We start from the raw sequence: 12,109 nt of genomic DNA on the forward strand, positions 1-12,109 counted from the left end.
TGATCAAAGTGGAGAACCAACAAGAAAATCTGAAATAATAATGAAATAAGAAGACAGCAAAAAATATGTAAAAAATAATCATGTTTAACTTACATGGTACTGCAGAATGATTGTCCATATGAGGCCGAGGATGATGGATGGTCTACCATCAATAATGTCAGGAATGTTTATGTTGACTAGCTTGATCTGGGGAGAAAACAAGACATTTTTAAAACTGCCCAACTGATGCATAATCAAGGTGGGGAAAAAAAATTGAGGAAAGTGAATAATCTCATTGTTCCCTGTAAACAGTGCCCACTAAAATTAGACAGATGGTGCATCAGTTAATGCATTCTGGGATTTTGATCTGTAAATATAACTTCACTGGCAAAATCTGGTCAAAATCAACAGTAAAGTTCTCACTATATGTTTCATTTCATTTGGCTGACAGAGGGTTATTTTAGTGCGTCATTTACCGATTTTGTCTTCAGAAAGGAAAGGGCTTTCTCAATGTTGCTCCTGTGCTGAAACGTCCCCCTGCCTCTCTCACGACTCTGCAAAACACAACCAGAGAGTCAGTCAGCGGGTTTATTAAAGCTGTCAGCTGTCTGTTGGAAAGCATGTTAAACTTAGAGGGGACTTACGAGGCGCTGGCCGCTCATCACCTCCAGCAGGTCCAATAGTTTGGAGCCATCACGGAAATCATTGAACAGATCCACAACCATACATGGCGGCCTCCGCTGTCACAACACACACACATATTGTTTTATTTATGTTTACATGTGCAGCTATAAAACACTGAGAGCCTCACAGAGGCAGCAAAGTCCATTTTATTAAAATAAAATTAGTACATAGAAAGATTTAGTTACAATCAATCAATTCAGAGCATCTAAGTTCAAGAATTTGGAAAACATTCAACTCAAAATACTTGAAAGTCTTGTTATCACACTTATTAAATTATGTATCAAAATTGATGACATTTCACTGCAACACAATCTTACTTTATGGAAATCTGTATAAGATCGAAATCTGAGAGTCATACAATTTTTGATCTTTTTGTTTATTTGGCTTTAGCTAAAGGATAACTTCCTCCTTGTGACTTCCAATTAAAATCCGTTAAGCTTCAGAGTGCATGGTGGCCAAGCTCAAAACAAGGCTGTTTGATAGTTTCTGAGAAGCTGAGATTTTGGACATGGAAAATCTACTGCAGATAAAGATGGACATTGTACTTTTACAAGTTGCATCTGAAGGGTCACAAATCAACGTTTTAATCTGTCATGCAACAATTAATGATGGCAAGCAATGCACATACTCGTTATAAAAGGTGACTGCAGTAGTATGATAAAATCACTCTGCACCAATTCTGAACCAATCAGGAAGCACTTATTAACACAGCCCCATTGTCTGTCTCAACAACACTCTGTGTCTCTGCCTGAAGCTGGCTAAGGACAAGATTCCCTTGTATATATGTCTGTTGACACTACACGAACCCTTTTAATACATTCATTAAGTTTTTGTGATGACACACGTTTTATACGATCTTAATTTTTATTATTAATTGGGAAATGCTTTGTGTAGCAGTTGCAGTAAAAAGTAGTCTTTAACTATTTGAAACATGGAGCGGCATAACTTTTCTTGTGCTGCATTCAGACAGCTTTTACATATTTACCTTTTTTTAAGATTTTTTTTTTGGCTTTTATTGCCTTTAATTAACAGGACAGCGTGAGCGTGAAAGGGGGAGAGAGAGAGGGGGAGACATGCGGCCAAGGGCGAGGCCGGACTCCAACCCGCAGCCATTGCAGCGAGGACACAGCCCCTGCATACGGGGCGCCGCTCCAACCACTGACCAACAGGAGCCCCATGTATTTACCTTTTTAAGTATTTAAACCTTTGAACCTCAAGCAAATGGTGCGATTTCTTTCAAAAACATGGCAGAATGAGCAATGAGCAACAATTATTTTTTAGAAGCTATGGAAAAATGTCTAGTTGGAAAAAAAGGTAGGGAAAAAACTATGTATTTAATGATTATAATTAAATATGTAAAATTATGTAACAGAATTATGTTCTTAAAATCATCTTAAACACATTTTCCAGGTCACATCTTTGTTTGTTTGTTTTTAACTTTCTTTTTCTTTGTATTTATTTATTTATTTTACTAGTTTTCAGCTAACTTTCTTGTACTTGTATTTTCTTGTACTTCATGATATTCAGCATTTTATTAACAGCAATTTTTCCATTAAAAACAATCCATAACAGCAACATACATCTTATTTCTCCCTCCTATTTATTAGAGTATTTTAACAACAAATCATCTCTACTGGGAACCTATATGTCAATTACCTTAACTGACCTCTGAAAGTGACAATTGGGAGGATATATGAGAATGCAGAATATGAAAACAAACAAGTTCTCTCCTTGCACACACCTTAAAAGTCCCAGATAAGCCTAAAATGGCATAAACAATAGTCATTTGGTCTGTGGAGAAAAACAAACACCTTCCTGAAGAACTTATTATCAGGTTTCTTACACCATATAAATAACCATTGGTTACTAAGGCGGCCCGTTGAATGTCAGATACTTAGCGCATTATGGAAAGAAAACTATCCACACGTGACAGAGGGCACTGTTGTAATGTGAGCTGTTATTAAGATTACCAATTATCTCCACCATTCAGTTGTTTAGCTGAGTCCCCACGAAGTCCAGCACCGAGCTCAGAGCTGGCTGGACGACCAGTGGGTGGATCGAGGGTGTGTGTTTGGTGGGTGGTGGTGGAAGGAAGGGGAGGGGATGTGAGGGTGGTTGCCGTCTGTTGCTGTCTGTCTATGTGCCGTGAACCTTGCTCCTCAACGCTATATTTATGTTTGCGCAGTTCCCCAACTCCACCCCCACGTCCTCCACTGTCACACTCACAGTTGACCTCCAACATGAGAGCTGACGATCTGCTGCTGACTCATGGTAGGAGGTAGTTTGAGAGAAAGACAGTGACCTATTGTGTTGTGTCCTATGAGCAAATTCAGGGGGCGCCCACTAGTTCACCTGGTAAAGCGGGCATACAAAGGCTATGTCCTTGCTGCAGTGGCCGTAGGTTCAATTCCACCCTCGCCTATCAAAAAAAAATTCTGATTTTGAAAATCCCTCTAATGGTAATAAAAAGTAGGATGTGGTTGTGTTTTATAAAGTTTGATATTGCACGTCACCATGGCTCATGGAGTTGCTTGTTTTGCTCCTTGAGGTCTTTCAGGGGAATTTAATATTGTCAGCTGACACAACACAGTGGATGGCATCCTTAGACTAGATGGTAAGTATTTTAGAGGTATCAAATATAAAATCAAATGTGCTATTGTGATTTTTATCCCCAAGATGTACAGTGACAGGCAAATTCACAAAGAATGCATTTCTGCAACTGACAGCACCATGATATATGCATCACTGGCAAGCACTATGTGCCTCCGCTGTCTGATGCGATTCAAGTAAATTATTGCGCTGACGATGTTACAGTTAACACACGCACCATTAAGTTTTGCAGATGACTGCAATATGCCCTTTTTTGCGTCTGTTTGCAATTATCCATGTTGCAAAGTATGAATGTTGCCTTTGTGCCAAGAACATTGTAGGCAGAACAATGGCAAAGAGAAAAGAAAAAAATGACGTTCAGACTGCAAGCTACAGGTCCTGACTGATGAGGTGCAGAGACACGCCTGTCATGATGATGCCTTTGCCAAACAAAAATCACTGCTGCCATCGCTGTAAAGTCTGGGCGTGACAACCATTAGAAATAATAATCAAATAGATAAAAGATATCAGTTTTACAAAAAAAGCTGCAAATTTTAGGGATTTTTTTATTTTTTGTGCACAAATGTGATATCTTTATGACCTGATTTTCCTGCAAGAATTATTACATTGCAACCTATTTTGCATATAATATACAAAAGCATTTTGAATTAAATTATTTATAATAATGATAACATTGCTGAATGTTGCATTGCTGTATGTACATACACAAGAAAAGATGTGTAATGTGTGATTCACTGGTTATAAAAACATGTTTATGGTGAGAGGCAAATAATGACAGAACTTATTTTTATATTAAGGGAATATACAGTATTTGCACATGAATATAACCTGTGATCCCTTAACTCATACCCTCACACGTTCTTGGTTCATCTGCATATTGTCATTACGCTGCATCAACTTAGTTTATGGAGTAAGAATTATTGTGTATAAATTACAATACAATGACTGGATAAATCTCTCAGTGCAAGCTTGGTCATTTCAGTAGCAATGAGGAGCATGCAGCTAAAACATACTGTATGCTGTTACATAAAGCACACTACAGATTAAACAGTCCAAAGCTGCTAATATAAAGGGCCTTACAAATAAAAATATTGAGAGGATGTTAATACTTTATAAAGCTTTGAGACAGGACAGAGTTCAGAGACATGGCTCACCTTTGCCAGCTGGGCGTTGACCCAGTTGGTGAAGGTCTTCTTCTGGATCTGTTCTTGTTCCACTGTTGAAGAAGAAACATACATTGTCAAGTTCAATTCATATCATCACATCAAAGCAGTAAATCAATCAAGAGGTGCAAATTTAAAGCGTAGACATTAAGGTCATGATGCCATATAAGAACTATTTATATTGAGTGCAACGTTGTGGAGTAGTCTCAATATCCTAGATTGCTAATATTATTAGCAACAGTGTGTGTGCGGCTGTATATCTCATTGGCTCAGAGAGCAGTTCACTGCAGGCACCATGGACACAAGTCGATTAAACAGCACTTTCCTCTCCAGATGACAGAAATGATCATTTCAGAATATGAACTACCGAACCCAAACTTGCATAAGAGGCTGGTACAAAAATTGACAAGCCAAACTGAGCTTCCAGGATAGTTGTGGAAGAATCAGCAGAACCAAAAATCAAAGCACACTGCATCATACAATGTTTGTGTAACATGCAACTGTCACCTAAAGGCCTCAAAGTAGTTTCCATTTGTTCTATAAAATCACAAAACCATCATAGTCCTCACAAGGTTAGTGTGCAATTCATTTAAACTGTGACTGAGTTTGTACACCTATTGTGAACTTATAAAAACTTTGTTTTAATAAAAGCAGGTTGTTATTGTAGCTAACACCCAGTGATTTGGCCAATCAGTTTGAAAACCAGAGGTATTTGGCCTGTGTTGCCTGAACAAGCTGAGAGCCTAAGTGTCATAATGAAAGCCACCGAAAATATTTCAGCATACACAAAGCTGCAAGAAAGTCATCTTTATTTGAAACATATTACTATGTATCCAACACAAGGTTTGGCTTAACAGTACTTTCAAACAAATTTGAAAGAGAAAAAAAGGGTCCTGTCACAACTGCAATAATTTTAAAGGTTTTGAAGTAGACTTGAAGTATAGCTGGAGTGCAATTTGACCTGGGGAAGCACATAAGTGCATTTATTGGAATAAAGCCACTGTCACCATGAAAATCCAATATTTGTGTTGTAGCAGCTTTCAAGGTTTTGTTTTGTTTTTTTGTCCGTTTTTGATTATTCTGTGTCACCTCTCTAAAATTGGAGGTTTCCATGCACCCGTGAAGGCAGCACAGGTGTAACTCTTCATGAGTTGTTTTTATTTTTTTCCTCAGGTGCTGTTTTTTTTGAGTTTGAGTCAAAAGGTGGAGAATTGATCAGTTGATCAGTTTGTGGTTGGATTGATCACAGCTGATCAGATCAGTTCGATGGATAAGAGGAGCAGCTGCTGCAAAGGCAAATAAAGTCAAACTTTTGGAGCCAACGCTGGATCACGATATGCAATGTTCTTAAGTAGTTTCGGAAAAATGATGGACAATACTGAAATGAGAGTGCTGAAAGATTCACTTTCACTGCACCTGCTGTTCTACAGCTCCATCTGAACCCTGAGTACTCTGTGTGCTCTGGGAGTTTGGTGCTCTGAATATCTATAATACATTTATTTCAGCAGCGCTCCATATGAACGTTCCAGTTCCAAAAATAAAATAATCTATATGTTGCTGCAAATGCTGAATTCGCCAAAGGCCACCACATATAAATGTATGTGTGGGAAAGCATAATAAGACATAACATACAAATATTTCTACTGACATACTTGCATGCATTGAATATATAATTTATATAATTAAAATGGGTCAATCAAACCATGCAAATTGGGCTCTTCTTGTATGATAAATGCATTTTGAAAAATAATCACTACTATATGACATTCAGTATATGCATAAGTAAGAATTATTAAAATAATCTGCAGGGTGCTACAGACAGGTTTCAGCATTCAAATAATATAAAGACCAGAGCAAGTAACGACAGATTTGGTCAGTCAATTGTTCACCACTCACCATTGTAAAGCTCAATGAAGTCATTCAGGTCACTGACAGAATGAAGAGTCTCACATATAACCCAGTCCTCATTCTCCATTGTCCACAATCAACTTCCCGACTCAATGAACATCTCAGTCAGAGCTTTTCCAAACTTCCAGTTTTGTGACACCAGTTTGTTTTCTATAGAGGCTAAAGGCTAATAGTCCTTTCTCGTTCATGCTGCAATTCAACTGTCCAGTCCAATGAGATGCATTAACAGACAGTTTACGGACTATTTTCTGCTTTAATACATTTAACAGCAGGCCAACTTTGGCTTCAGTTCACTCGCAGTCTAATCTTAATCATAGGGAGCCCCCATGATGACTTGGACATATTATAATTAATCTGGTATCATCAAACACATTTTTGGGAGCAACATGACCCTCTGAGCCGTTTAATATCTGAAGAGCATCACAGCTGATCATTAATCTTCAACCCCGCAAAAAATGAGCAACCTACAGCTTTTCAGAGTTCCTGTTTGGCAAGACAAGAGGATGAAGAAACTGGAGAGCAGTGACACACTTGAGAGTGGGCCAAAAGAATTATTTTAAACAAACCCATTCAGTCACCACAGCACCTTCAAGTCGCTTCCAGGGTGCTACCATTTTAGTAGCTGTATAAGCTCTTCAAATTAATCCCTGCTATTTTAATAACAGAATTCATTAGAAACACAAATAATGACATTTACAGAAGTGACAAAATCTTGGAAAGTACTACATCCATCTCTACAGAAATTAAACATCATGTTATGAATGTAAAATTCTAATTTATGGTCATCATTTGCAATTTAGGTGTTACAGTAACCAGATACTAACCGTAATTGTTGGACTTAATATAAAATATGGGATTATGGATTTTTTTTTAACTTCATTTTGAGGATATCATTTATTGCTAATTCCCTGGCAGAATACAGTGCAAAATTAGAACTCCATCAATCTAAAGCACCATGTACTAATCCTGAACAATCTTTAAGAAGTGGGGTGTCACACATTTTCATGCTGGAGCTGGCTGTCGGACACATCCGTGCGCTGGAGCGGGCTGTCGGGCATTTATGCTGAAACAGGTGATTAATAAGTATAAATACAAAATAGTAGTATATTAGTGGTATCAAAGCCTCCAATTGCTCTCAAAACAGGACCACTCCAAAATTTGTGTCTAGTTAAGCAACAAATGAAGCAGTTACAGTCATAAAGGCATCTGACTGGTGGCTGACACTCATTTTCCCACAGATAATCATGTCTATAATTCTTGTAAGGCAGACATTTATTTTCTCCTTTTAAATGTCACAGCAGAGCTCTGCCTTCAGGGTGATGCTCTCTTGTTTTACACATAACTGATGAAAGGTACAGCCACTGGACAGAAGCCAAGCTCTCACTTTGTGTTTGTTTTGTGTAACTTTTATTCTAACTAGTGTACAACACTGGCTTTTTGAAGCAAACCTATTCAAAGTTGAAAACAATATTTTTTTCTCTCTTTTGTAAGAGGAGGTGCTGCGTTACAAAGCGCATGCCCACAAGTGATCATACCGGTGTATTTCCTAGACTTATATGGTTGACTAAAGCGGTGGATGTATGCTTGACTTGGTAGGAAAAATATTTTCTTCCTATCACATCCAAAACCTATCCTGGCCCTAAGAACAAACTAAATATCAACAGAAAAAGAAGCCCGTATCTGACCTTTGATTTATTTGCTGATAAAAAGTGAACACTGCTAAATAGTGCATTATGGTTTTGAGCAGTACTTATTTTCAAAAGTATCCAAACGTATGAGGAGCTAAAATCTCTCCATTCTAGATTGATCTTGCATTTTATCAACAAATGTTGAAACTTTCAGCATGTACTTTTTGTGTATAGCTGCACTATGGATCTACTACAGAGGTCCACCTATTGTACACAGTCTCCACATGCTGACCATGATACCCATTATAGTATTGCGCTTTCACACAAAGTTCTACAGTTAGTTTTGTCACCACCAAAGAGAAAAATAAAAAACTCACCCCTGATAGGACCACTCATGCTGATTCAGCGGGGAATGCCTCCAGCTCAGCAAACTCTGATGCACATGAATCTAAACGTGACTATCTCATAAACACACAGTTTACCACACTGACTCTGAACACTGCAGATCCATGATTTCAAGTGAAGAGATGCGATGTGAAAACACTTATGAAGATAGTTTTAGAATAATTCCTGTCTAACCAGCTAACAGTCTACATAACATTTCCAGCCTGCAGTGAAGCAGGTGAGATCAGCTGGGCTCCGCCTCTTTTCAATCTGACTCCCAGACTCCCAGGCCTGCTGAAACAAGACCTGCAACAGCCTGCAGCCTCCTGGGTAATTTATTCTGCATAACATGGGAAATGTGGGTCAAATGCAAATGTCAAATGCAGTGAATTGAAATATCTTATCTAATGTATAAAAACAAGTTTAAAAAAAATCTGCACAATGGGTGACCACCTAGACTAATGACTGGACTGAAAAATGAGCGATGCTGAATGAGCGTGATGCCACTTTGAGGTGGTAAAGTGTGTGGAAGCTGTGTCAACAACTGCTGATCATAAATTTCACTTTCTGTTCAAGTCATCTGTATTCTGATATGTTTCTATTTTCACTTGCTGTTAAAAAGGACAGTTCAACCCAAAATACACATTTTCTCTTACCTATTTATCAGTCTAGATTGTTCTAGTGTGAGTTGCAGAGCGCTGGAGATATCTGCTGTAGAGATGTCTGCCTTCTCCCCAATATTGTGAAACTATATGGACTTATTTGTTTTTTGTTTTTGTCTTTCCAGAAATAATCCAAATAATCCAAACTACTGACATTACCTCAATTTTGTGTATGTAGCCTACATATATCAATTACCTTTTTGGTATTTTATAAATGGTAGAAAATTCAAATGTAATTTGAGAATTTTTGAAATACTCAAAATACTTTCTCAATGATTCATAAAACAAAAAAACAAAATTAGCACTAATGGGCTTTCATTTTGAAACAAGGGCTTTTAATTTGTAAATGGAAGTGGCAGCACCCACTCAGTCATGGTCTCTTATTCTAGCACTATGGCGCTACAGCACTGGACCAGCTGTTGTGGTCTAGCCAAAATTGTAAGTAGATATATGTTAAAATGAAGCACAATGCATTTAGACGCAATAAAACACAGCAGAAGGGCCTGCATGTTCTGGAGATGTACCCATTCATCAGTTACTTTTTACTCAGTTCAACACGATTTTTCTGTCTATTTGAGGTGCAGCCGTCAGCCGCTATCAGGTGCAACCTCCACTCATAATAACCATTTGTAAATCCTCCTATCCGGCAGATAATTGGCTAAAATGATGAGTCAGTTGGTCTCTGTTAAAAAATATTCAAGATGGAGTAATAGCCACAATGGTGGTAATATCACCTCTGATCCCTTTAAGAGCCACTGCGTAGCCATGACTCGTAACACATCATTATCAAACCTTCTCAAATCTGTTTTGACACAGTTAATTAGTCTGAAAGCATCTCATAATAAAAAAAGATTACGTGATCACAGTGCAAAGAAGAATCATTCCTAACCCTGCTGATGATACTAACACTGAATACACCCAACATTCACTTACAGTCTGAGCTATCTTTACTGGAATTCTTTCAGCATTACCACTTCAATTATACAGAGATAAACAAGACTTCTCCTCTCTTATTTACAAGCTAGATGGTCATGGGGGCGTTAAGATTACATCACCCATTCTGAACACTGCACTAGCTGGAAATTACAAAGCTGGGAAAAAATGTACAAGACCTTCATTTCAAAAAAACAAACAAACCCTGTGTTGTACATGTGGAGAGGAGATGTGAGGACTCATGTGCTTAAAATAGTTATGTGAAGAACTGTGCAAAAATGGACCTAAACACGAAGGAGAAGAAAAAAAACGGAGGTGGGTGGACAGACAGAGAGATAGCCAGCTGGGATAAAGAACAGAACATGAAGAACATGTGGGAAAGGTGGTCAGAGAGTTGTTAACATCATGAAACAATCCACATGATAAATATGAGATGTAAGAATGGATAAGGAAAGAGGTGGCTGGGGACAGAGAGACACAATACATAGAACTGAAAAAAAAAGACAGAAAGGTTGAGTCAATAAAAGATGCTCGTGTTAGCGGCTGTGCTGCCATCTATTCCTGGTGCAACAATCACATGTACAATGAAGCAGTGTCAGATTTATGGCCTCCTGGGTAGAAATACCTGTCCACACTGTCAGCCTCAGAGGTTAAAAGGTAACTTTATTATTTTTCATTATTTTGCTAGGTGAATAAAGGAGACAGCATTTTTTAAAATTGGTCCAGTATTGAGTGAGATGCCTCCAGACAGCAGTGGCCGTAACAATAATGGACAAGTGTGCGCTGTCAGTGTATTGACCCTATAAGGGCTTGTTTTTGTCACTGTCAGGCTAAGATTATTATTGCTAGTAGCTGATAACAATATCGAAAGGATCCTTTTGATAGTGTTGTCAGACACTTTCGTTTTTGTTTAGAGTAAGGCCTTTGTTGCTTAACCAGAAACAGCCCTGCTATCTCCAAACCCACCAGACTCAATTTAAATAAAAAGTAATTTTATCATTGTAAAATGCAAGTCATTCAAAGTTGTCATAAACATAACAAACAAACAAAAAGGTTAACAAAAAAGGTTATCTATATTTGGATCCTATATTGTATGGATCTATAATGTTGTCAGACATTTGGAATAGCAATCTGAGCCTGGCAGTGGCAAATACATTCACTTTTAATAGACATGCACTGATGGTGCACAAATGCCCTGACTGGTTGCAGCCTGTTTTATTACTACTGACTGCAGGTGAATGGCTTAATACTAGACCAATATTTCATATTCTTATTCCCATTAGTCACTTAGACACAAAAACATAGGAAAATGTGGTCCATGTTGAAAAAGAATCAAATTACCCTTTAACTGCAACCTTGTCTTGCCATCAGAAAATCACCTTAAACAATGAAACAGGTCTCAATTAACAGCCCACTTTAAGTCACTGCACAGAGCTGAAACACAACACACTGGAGATCAAGCAGGAGTCAAAATCTGCGTGCATATCTCACACAGACTGTGAGCCCATTGGTCTGACCATGTATGCAAAACAATAAGATAATAACCTCTAAGACCATCACTAGGGAGACCCCATCAGGAGCTTTTTCTGCAGACAACGCAACCTCTCAGGTGCACACAAACCCTTCAGTGACAATAAAATGGAGATTATCAGAGAGGTACTTTCATCTTAGTTTAGCATGCTAACATTTGCTGAGTTGCACAAAAAGTACAGCTGAGGCTGATGGGAATGCTATCAGTTTTGCCCATATGTGGTCAAGAACCAAAGTAGAGCAAGACTGGTATTATAATTTTTCCAGTAAATCAATTAATTTAGTGCTTGTGATCATTAAGAGGGCTGTAACTAATAACTAATTTGCATTATCAGTAAATGCCTGTTATTTTTTTTCAAATAATTGGTTTGTTTATTAGATGTCAAAAAATAGGGGGAAAAGGTGTTTGAAATTTCCAAGACTCAGGTGATGTCTCAAATAGTTTGTTGTGACTATCCAACAGTCCTGAGCTAAATTACAATGATACTAAACATTTAAAATCTTGCTTGATAAAATGTCTTAAATAGCTTGGCAATTAACAAAACTTTCTGTCAGTCGACACAATTGATTAAGCGGTTTTAGTATTTATCACAGAGTAATAAGACTATTAGTAGATGACTCATTTTGA

At 37.8% G+C, this 12,109-nt stretch overlaps 1 protein-coding gene across 2 annotated transcripts in view; it reads right to left on the minus strand.

Annotated features, from left to right (window-relative positions):
* Nucleotides 1-12,109, minus strand: part of syne2b (spectrin repeat containing, nuclear envelope 2b) — a 199,270-nt gene that overhangs the window by 177,901 nt on the left and 9,260 nt on the right. For both annotated transcript variants that reach the window (XM_042500732.2, XM_088087660.1), the window contains exons 3-6: nt 4,428-4,489; nt 624-719; nt 456-533; nt 94-186 (exon numbers count right to left, since the gene is read on the minus strand). In XM_042500732.2, coding sequence (XP_042356666.2) covers nt 94-186; nt 456-533; nt 624-719; nt 4,428-4,489 — 329 coding nt within the window. The remainder of the gene's footprint in view (nt 1-93; nt 187-455; nt 534-623; nt 720-4,427; nt 4,490-12,109) is intronic.

Source organism: Plectropomus leopardus, chromosome 14 (assembly GCF_026936395.1).
Source record: "Plectropomus leopardus strain MGB_pleo_1.0 chromosome 14, ASM2693639v1, whole genome shotgun sequence".
Classification (NCBI taxonomy): domain Eukaryota; kingdom Metazoa; phylum Chordata; class Actinopteri; order Perciformes; family Serranidae; genus Plectropomus; species Plectropomus leopardus.